This window comes from Anopheles darlingi, chromosome 3, assembly GCF_943734745.1.
Source record: "Anopheles darlingi chromosome 3, idAnoDarlMG_H_01, whole genome shotgun sequence".
NCBI lineage: Eukaryota > Metazoa > Arthropoda > Insecta > Diptera > Culicidae > Anopheles > Anopheles darlingi.
The window spans coordinates 67,028,468-67,038,467 of record NC_064875.1 but is presented as its reverse complement, the minus strand read 5'-3'; the positions used below and the strand labels follow the sequence as shown (position 1 = coordinate 67,038,467).

At 51.5% G+C, this 10,000-nt stretch overlaps 1 protein-coding gene across 1 annotated transcript in view; it reads left to right on the top strand.

The window, feature by feature from the left end:
• LOC125954898 (protein grainyhead) overlaps positions 1–10,000 on the top strand; it is a 169,830-nt gene that overhangs the window by 123,343 nt on the left and 36,487 nt on the right. The window contains exons 5-6 of the mRNA XM_049685550.1: positions 6,263–6,375; positions 6,456–6,992. Of these exons, the coding sequence (XP_049541507.1) occupies positions 6,263–6,375; positions 6,456–6,992 (650 nt within the window). The remainder of the gene's footprint in view (positions 1–6,262; positions 6,376–6,455; positions 6,993–10,000) is intronic.

Sequence of the window (10,000 nt, the reverse complement as noted above, 5' to 3'; positions counted from 1 at the left end):
ACCAGTGGCGACGTTTGGAGTTTTGCTAAATTTGAAGAAAGCAAACAGCGAAAAGGCGATAAAAAATGGCCAAGGCAAAGGCAGCTCCAAACGGAACACAGCGTGTCACATGATACATCGCTGATCGCGCGCATCGATCGATTCGATTTGGTTTTGCAGCCTGTATCTGTGGCTACTGGAATAATTTTTAAATTTATCTAAATTATGCAACTTACACTCACACACACATTCACATTCGCACACGCCAATATTTTCGGTGATCCTCTCGCGATCAGATTGCACGTTTCACGCTGAGCTCATTTATTACAATGTAGTGTGCGGCGCAGAGTGCATTTTCTCCTTATTTGCGTAAACAGGATCCTTGCTGACTCGCTGCTGATTGATCCATTTTCGGTCCCCTACCTCCACGCCATTGGAGTGGCGTTCATAAAATGTCTTACAATTTGTTGTCGTTGCTTTCTGCTGGTGCGCTCACTCACCTTTCCCCCTTCACTTTATTGGATTCAACTTTAGTTTTGTTTCACGGGTTTTTTTTTATTCGCAAATTTTTCGCGGAGAGTCCTCGCGCGCACCAAAGGGGGAGGTGCAGTGTAGCAGGTGGCAGGGATAAATTAATCCTTTCTCGCCGGCCCGGATCGGATCGGCGTGCTCTCCATTCACGCCCCCGGTGTACCAGCGCTTCCTTATATAAAAAAAAACAGACACAACCTGCGAATCCCTTTGCGGTCGCTCGCAATATGTGATTTAATTATCCAACCGAAGCCGGATTATCGGCCTCCGTCGCCCTGCTGCTCGTTGGCCCCGATTTTGTTTGTTTGTTTCTCTCGTATTATGAACCCGAGGGGGGAAATGGAGGGGGTTAAGAGCGGGCGGACAAAAAAACGGCACCATTTGTGCAAAATATGCCCGCAGTTCGTTTCGATCTCATAAATTAACGACAAACGGCTCATTCGGCTGACAGCGCGTATCAATCGCGTCTGTGCTAATGTGATCCATTTTTGGTTTTTTGTTTTTCAATTTTTTTCTTTATGTGTTGCCTTGTCCCGGGGGAGGGGAGTTTTTGGAGGAGGCTGATGGTGATGCAGCAGAAGGTGATTTGTTTTAGGAGAGACCTTCGCTTCTAGCCTTCACCGCCTGCTCGGCATGTCCGAAAACTTCATTAATCGTCATCCACCTGGGGCGGGCGGATTTTGGGGGCAGGGAGGATATTTGGTCAAGTGTGTAGTTGCGCTGCTGTCGTTGGTGAGCCCAACGCTTGTAGCGCTTGTTATTTCCTTTGTATATGTTCGTTTCTTTTTTCTTTCCCCTCCTCGCTCTGTGCTAAGCATTTGCTCTTGTTTGCTTCGGCACAACATTAAATTCAAACGTCGCTCGTCGCCGGCTCCCATTCGGACACATTCCGTGGCACGGAGAACCAGTTCTCCCTCCTCGGTAGCGACCGTCGCCAATGCGTAACGGTAGCCGCCTTCTTTAATCAGTTTCCTTCAAAGTTCGTTTGTTCGGTCGTCAGCATACGTTATTGTCGGGTTTTTTTAGGGGCCCCACGAATGGGGCGATGTTTGATGAAGGAATAAGAAGGAAAACATTCTTTTATCCGATTCGTTCGTTGTTGATTTTTTTTTGTTTTTTTTTTGGTTGGTTCTTTCTTAACCTCTAAAAAGGGTAGCGCCCCTCCATTTCATCAAGCAGAGCAAAACACACAACACAGCCAGCCGGAGTGGTTGTTGTAAGGATCGTCGTAGGCCTGCGCTTGGGGATGGCGTGACGTGCTCACGATTCCTACGATTCCGCCAAAGCCTACTACTTCGAGGCAAAGGTTACTCCGGTCCGCGCTAGACGAGACAGTTTGCGCTCGTCTAGGACGCGTCTTGCTCGCTCGCTCGTTCACCGTGGATGAGGAACCTCAAACAGATCAATCATTTCCATTCGTGCGAGCTCAACTCCTCCCTTCCTTTGGGCGTCCCTGAGACACCGTGGAAAGAAGAAGAAAAAGAAGAAGGCGATGGAGCAGGAAGATGGAGACCAAAAAGGCGCAATCATCAGCGCGCAGCGGAAATTGATTTTTGACAGTTGTCATTTTGATTAGAATCAGACAATGTATTGTTTTCTCCGCTTCTTCCTCTCAATCCCCAATTTATCATTTTTCATTCCACTGCGTGAGCTGCTGCTGCTGCTGCCGCTGCTGCTGCTGCTGCTGCTGCTGCTCACTGACACGCATCATTCTTCTTCGATTCGTGTCATCATCGCTCATGATGGTGCCGGAGATCGATGAGGAGGAATCCACCGTGTGACTGCCGGCCGGCCGACTGTCCAATCATCCTTTATATTCGTTCTTGTTATCTCTCTGATAAGCTGATGAGACACACAGCTTGAAACGAGAAACCGAAATTGTGTTTTAAAACAATAACACAAACACCGGCGATGGAACTCCGTGGGGCTCCTCAATCGAATTAGGATTCGATTTCGAGGCCGCCCGTACTCCGGTGGGGGCAAGGGCAATGAAGTACGCATGGGCCGGGTTCGATCCCCTTTGGCTTTGGAAGGGAGGAAATCAATTCCACCGACCGATGGCGATCGATGGCGGATGGGCGGTCCCGGTCGAGCGCCTCGATTAGAATTGAACGGCAGGGGCCGGCGAGGATTAATGAGGAAACGGTTGCAAATGGCCTTTCGCGATCTCGCGAACCCATATGCGGAACTAGTAGTTACAGTAGCAGAAGGGGATTATAAAATGCTTCCTCCTTCGAGGAGCTGCGCTACTAAAAGTGGAATCATTTCCGCCGTCGTGTTGCCGTCAAATCGCGATCATCGTTCCCTCAGCCAACACATTCACAATGACGCTCGTACAGGGAAATTGAACACAGAACCTCAAATCTAAATAACATCATCAACGGTCGCTAAATTCACTTTGCTCTGATGCGTGTCTTGTGGCCATCATCATCATCATCAGGAGCCGGCAGTGAACGCTCGCCTTGCACATGCGATACGATGATGATGAGATTGTGTGTGTGTGTGCTTGTACCCTGTGGCGATCAAGTCGGGAGCTGCTGCCATGAATTGGTAGCGACAGCCGCGGTTGAGGTTTTCAGGCTGATCAATCATCATGTTATTTCGCTTTGCGGCGCCGTTGGTTTCATAATCGCCCAGCACCAGCACCAAAAAGGAGCTGCTGCTGCTGCTGCGACTACTAAGACTGCATCCATCTGTGCCAGGATTGGCTGGTTGGAGTCGCGATCGCTCGATCAAGTATGCTAACGATACGATTTTGATAGGCGACGCATTTGGAGATCGCTGGGGGGATCGTGACTGTTTTTGTTTCGTTTTCGGCTTGTTTGCTCGATGTTTTAGCCACCATTTGCCACCATTGGCCCGAGTGGACGATAATCTACGGTAGTCACGCGCTTCAAGCGGGCTTCAAGCTTCAACGATCGTCCATCAAATTTGAATCTGTAGCACACGATTGTTAACCTTTTCCTTGACATTCAAATGTCTGCAGCATTACTCACACTGTGTGCGCCAATGACAACGTTCGAAACAATGTGTCGACGAGTCGTCGTTGCACCCTTGATCATTCGAGTTTAATTGATCCTCACTGCTCTGGTCCTTTGCTTATCGGCCACCAGCAATCGGGCGAGCCCATGTGCGCCCACGGCGAAGATAAATTGAAACCTAAATCTATCCTCGCAAAACGCTGTTGCTGCTGCTGCTGCTGCTACAGCTGCCACGATCGCTGATCGCTGCCGATGATCGCGCAAGATTGTGCCGGAATGGCGACAAGTGCGTTAATTGAATTTATTTCTTCGTGCAATTAACACGCTCGAGTAAACGACACGCCAGCAAAAGGCGCGGCGTTGCAACCGATGTAGATATTGAATTATTGCACCTCGAGCGCGTAAGGCAGATGGATAAAAATCGTGTCGAAATCATGTTACAGCAAGCGCGGTTTCTGCAAGCCGGGCGGGGACCAGCAGCATCGAATTCGAAGCACTACTGGCCGCTGTGGACCCCAAGCACACTACAACTTCATCGAGTAGCAGTACCACCTTCGAGTGCGCGCGCGCGCGCGCGCGCCCAAGCCCGCTCTCGGTGCTCCGACACTCCAGTGCGATCGTTTTAATTAATCGATTTATGTAATCTTCCGTTCTCGACACCCTCTCGGCTCTCGAATGCCCGGGGTGGTGGGGGTCGAAGGGAAGTGGGGAGGCGGTTTTAATTTGTAATTCCCTTTCCCGATTTTCCCATTACGATTGGGTCGGAGTCACCATCGCCGTGGCCGTTCTGATTCTGGGCACAGCGCTCTGGTGTGCCGGTGACGATTCTGCGTCCCCGATTGCGCCCCTAATTGCGGCGGGCGTACGACGCCATCGTCCGTTCGTACGTTGTTTGGCGCCATCCGATAGGTACTAACGCTTGGAAGATTTATGTTTTGCTTGCTTGCGAAAGACTCCTCGCTGGCTGTGACTGTTACGAGGGGGAACTCAATGGTGGCCTCGAATGGGGAACATTTGTCGTTTAATTAAAATTCAATTAACCATTAAGTAGTATTCCAAAACCTATTGGGGCGCTCCGTAAAAGGAATTCCAAGCACCCGAATGACCCGAAGGAAGAATGGGGTTCGTGCTCGTGCCAAGAAGGTTCTCCGGGATTGCGTCCTGCGTTGCGTTGCGTTTAGTTCGCTTTAACATCCTGTTCCCCCCGCCAAAAAAAAGCAAATGTTGGATGAAAATTCAAAAACATTTACGCCTTCTCTCTCTGTCTTTTCTTACATCATTCTCTCTCTTTTTCTCTTCCTATTCTATTCTTCCTTTTTACCATCCGTTCTTCTTCTGTGGATTTCCGAAAAAAAATCACTCTCCATCATCATCATCACCATCATCAAACAACTCGATCGATCGGTTGTTGGTTCGTTTGGGGTGTGGGGTGTGTGTGTGTGTGTGTGTGTGTGTGCAATAGGTTTTGGTCGCCCCGTCCTCGACGTCCTCGCCGTCGGCTCAAATTAAAGAACCTCCACCCAGCCCTGGAAGTCCTTCAACGGAAACCATGTATGCTGCCCCCGGCAGCACGCAGATCTACCTGCAGGTAAGAAGTCACTCATCGGAGCGGAGCTAGCCAGCCAGCCGATGTGGTTCGATTGGTCAGTGCATGTCGCCGCTTGACAGCCTGAAGGGGGGGAGGTGGACATACAACGTTTCACTTTGGGGACGGCCGAGACGACCGCGACGGACAGACAGCGTCGTCGTCTGACAAAGGATTTCCGAATTGTCAAGCGAGGTGGAAATGGAGCGCGTCGCGACTCGATCCGGAGTCTCGATTGTACCTTGAGGCCGGTGCCTGGAGCTTTTAGGAGTCCGTTTTTTTTTGTTGTTTGTTTCATCAACTCCCTCCCGTGTGTTTGTGTGTCTTGGGTGCGCAACTTTCGTATTTGATTTTCATTGTTGCGATGCGTGCTGTCCTGCTCGAGATGTGTATGTGTGTGTGTGTGAATGATTTTACGGTGCGCGAGACACACTCTCGCGCTAATCGCATTCGCGTCAAAGCCTTCCCCTCAAGCATCGGGCTGTCATCGTAATCCTCGATCACCGCCTATCCCCCGCCCCGTTAACCGTCCTGCGTTCCATTGCGACCGCCGATTCCATCCTAAACAACCGATCGCCCCTAATCGGCCCCGTCCTGCGTGAACGAGCGATCGAGCAAGTGTGTGTCTGGACCTAAAATGTGCGCGACCGAAGCGCGCGGGGATCGCGGGCTGAAAATTAGCATATTTACATAAAAACAACCCTCCCGCTCCCCCCGAACATACATCGATCGCACCGTGTCGATCGGTGGCGATCCAAAGCCGTATGCTAAAGGAGGTCCCCCCCGCCTCGAGTCGCGATTGGAGTCGTTTTGACGTTTATATTTCGTTCGACTTTTGATGGGTTTGACAGGTCGGGGATCGGTTGATCGGTGGTCGGCTGCGACACAGGTGCCAGGGTGGGAAAGAGGGGGGGGGGGGATTCGAACCGCTGGAACGACAGCTATTGACAAGTTTATCAAACACACGTGCAGAGGCTGATGTCTCCGTCCAGCGGAGCGCAGCGCAGCGTTGGTTTCATAATGGAAGAAATGGTGTTGATCGTCACCTTCCATCCTGGCTTACGGTATCACGATCCGGGATCCGAGATTGATGCGGGATCGAAACAGTTCGAAAGCTGTATTTGTGTTGCTTCATTTGCTAAACTTTCTTTCCGTTTTTTCCCCTTCCTTTTGTGTCCTTTTGCAGGGTCCTTCCCATCAGAACAGTACAGCAGCGTCGGCCAGCTCCAATGTGAACACGAATTCGCCCAGCCCCAGCTCCTACGCACAGTATGACATGTACCCACCGAACAGACTCGGGTAGGTCTCAGGACGCCGAAACCGGGGGCTCGAGCGATCCACTGATCATTGCTTTGTGTTGTCTTCCTTTTTTTCCGCAGACCGGGCGGCACAACGTTCATCACCGAACCGTACGCGTACCGTGAGTACTTCGACAACCAGGGCTATGCACCGGCACGCACCATCTACGGGACGGCACCGGACTCGGAAGGACCGCAGCCGGCCACCACGTACGAGGGTCGCTTCACCAAGACCGGCTCGATCTACACCAAGACGATCACCTCGGCCGGTCTGACGGTGGATCTGCCGAGCCCGGATTCCGGTATCGGTGCGGAAGCGATCACACCGCGCGATCAGAACAATGTCCAGCAATCGTTCGAGTACACCGACATGTGCCAGGCACCGACCGGGCTGCTCGATCCGAACGCAACCGGTCACATACCGGCCTCGGTTGCCAGCATGCAGCGCAGCCTGTCGGTCGTCAACGGTAGCCAGAACAGTCCGACCACGTCCCTGGGCAGTGCATCGGCCACCGCCGTACCCGGGGCCGTGACCGGTGTCGTCGTACCGCCCCGATCGCGACCCTGGCATGACTTTGGCCGCCAGAACGATGCTGACAAAGTTCAGATACCAAAAATGTAAGTAACCTGGATCCCAGAAGATTAATTTGCGATCGTTAATGGATGCCCCGGTGGCGTGCAGTCTCTCTCGCGCGCGCTGAAAGGCCACTAATGAGGTGTGATTCGCACCGACTCTGGGCTTCACCCATTAGCCGAGCATATTTCCATTATGATACGCTCCCACCTCCAGTGGGAGGGGTGGTCCAGAAGACAAATGTCTCTCACGATCACCTGCCTTGGTCGAGGTCTTGCGTAATGATCGCTAAGCGCAGTGCCGAAGTCAGTGGCGTAATTTACCCCGAAAAGGGACCACATCAGAGTATGATCGTAGAAGAGCTCTCGTGTTTTATGCGCTCATCACAATTAGCTAGACCTTGGCCAGTTATACCTACGACGATTAGCTCTTGTGTGGAGCTCTCTGGAGTGGAATCGACAGGACACTGGATTCATTCATTCGCTCTTGGTGGTGGCCATTCAATCAAAACACCATCAGAGCACCACTGATCGAGCTTCGAGCCACGCGCTTCGTAGTTGATTCCCGTAGTCAACGATCTCTCCTCCAAGGATCTCTTTCTCTCTCTCTGGCGCTGATTTTTCTGCCTCTACACCCTGTGGCCGGTTTGATGGATTAGGTCCAACGGATTGCCTGCAAATGGTGCACCATTTATGCACAGGATTTATGTGGCCATCGTCGTCGTCGTCGTCGTCGTCGTCGTCGATGCGCTTCAACTCGTGCTTGCTTTTAATCATTCCACTTGTTGTTCCGGCGTCGCTTATTATCGTTGCGATGGTTCGGACCTGTGGCCACCCATTCTCGATGGTGTAGGACTAATTGAAATTTAATCTGTTGTTGTCGTCGTCGTCGTCGTCGTCGTCCCCGCATCCACGGCGAAGCGCGTCAAAGATAACTGTCTTAGGGCGGTCCCGGGGCGGGGTGCTTTGAGATGACAGCGAACAGCACCACCACTGTGGCCTGGCCCGGGCTTAGAGGCAGTTGAAGCAGCACCCCAAAAGTGAGTGAGCGCCGCAATGGTGGTGGTGGTGCGCCGCATTAATTGCATTTTAATTGCAACAACAACAGCTAGGCGGCGGCGGCAGCGGCAGTCCTTTCCTTTTTAATCCTTTTTCCATTTCCTGGATGAAACTCAACAGTCACACGGACTGTATGTGAGTTAGGGGCTGACACTCAGGTGGTTGAATCGCTGAAATCGCAACCCATTTCGAGGTTTGTTTGAATCCATTTCAATCTTCCCGGTCACAGCGCCAATCCAACTTCTTCCTTGGTGGGACACACCGAGCGTGTTCAGAGGTTTGCGCCTGTTCGGTTATGCTTATTCCCACGGCCGAGTGGATTACGATGAGATGAATTCGATGGATGCAATGCCCCTCCGGTTGCCGGTTGCTGTCCGTGCGCCTTCGAATTTGCAATGCGCGAGCTCCGTTCGTCCGTCCGTCCATCCGGCCCAAGCGAATCGCATCACATTTCGCAAACGTCCTCTCAGCCCACTGCTCAGGCGCAAAAAGGTGCAGCATAAAATAAACATAACGATAATCATAATCTTTATTATAACGACGAATTTATGTATGTGCATACATGCATTCGAAATGTATTCGATGTGGGTGCACCGGTGCGCGCGCGCGCCATGTCGGACCTTCATTAGGGACCTGCCCGTCTGCTTCCATCATAAATGTGTACGGGGTATGGAAACCGTTTTGTGCCGACAGGACAGGACCGGATCGGCTCGGACCGGACCGACGATAATTGGGCATCATAGATCAATTATTTTATGCGCTGTCTGTCCGCACGTCGCGGAGCGCAAACGAACAAATTTCACTACAAAACTGTCAAACATTCCGATTTGTTTTTTTCGTTGTTGTGTTGTGGTTGTGGTGGCGATCCTCGGATGCCGCCGGATGCGATGCGAAACGGTTTTTGGGCTGTCAGCAGCAGCAGCAGGGGGTGGGGTATTGATTTATTCCAAGGTGCCTTTGCCTTCGGAAGAGGCAAATGAAATGCACACAAAAGGAGGAGCAAAAAGGCGAACATCATCCCTCCTCGGTTAACTAATGCGATTGCCGGCTGCCTGCCGTAGAAATGTCGCGATCGTTGAGGTCATGTTTCGATCGATGTTTCCAGGAACCGTTTGCGCGGCCATTGTGCGACTGCGTGCACTGACGTGCAGTCCGGCAAAAGGGTCGCAATCGGCTCATAGAATGCCAGGTGAGATCCATGTTCACCATTCCTCGATGGCATATGGTCAAATGTTTGCAGCAAGGGGCGGAATCCCGGTGGAAAGAAGCTCTGTGCTCTGATTAATGAACGGCACTGGAATGTGTGCGTGATTTCCTTTGACACAATTATGGTTCTTTCGCACAGCTAGCTGGCGTCCAGCGAGACAAGCCGATCGCTTTCTTCGATTTCTTATCAGAAGCAGCGAGCGAGCAGCGATTGCCATTGCAGATCAATAATTAAATTGCATCTCGCCAGACTGCCCATCCCCGTTTGAAGTAATTATAACTGACATCTGCTGCTGCCGTTGATGCAGTGTAGAGCATCATTAATGGCGAAATGGCCGTACGAGTAAACAGAGGAGAAGGGGCTGGATAGAAGAAAGAAAAAAAACGAAATGAAATCCAGCGGGGCTGCTGCTGCCACCGCTTTTTACAAATCAACAACCGTTGCGCCAAATTAAATCACAATCCCCGTTTGCGATGCGATCACTGCATCCTTTTGAAGAAAATTGAATGGAATTTCTGGACCGGCAGCAGTAAGTGCTAGTGCCTGTGTGTGTGTGGCAGGAGTAGCAACAAAACTTCACTCAGTACACTGCAGCGCCATCCATCCCGGGGCATGATGATGGCCACTTTTCGCTGCGGGGTCGCTCGCTCCGTTTTCGCGATTCGCGACTTCGATTATCGATCAATTAGTCGTAACCGTTAACTGCGCCGATGTCCGCGCGCCATCCCCTCCAGATGCTGCAATTATCTCCTTAAGCGCACACATAAGACACACTCCTAGCGGTGTG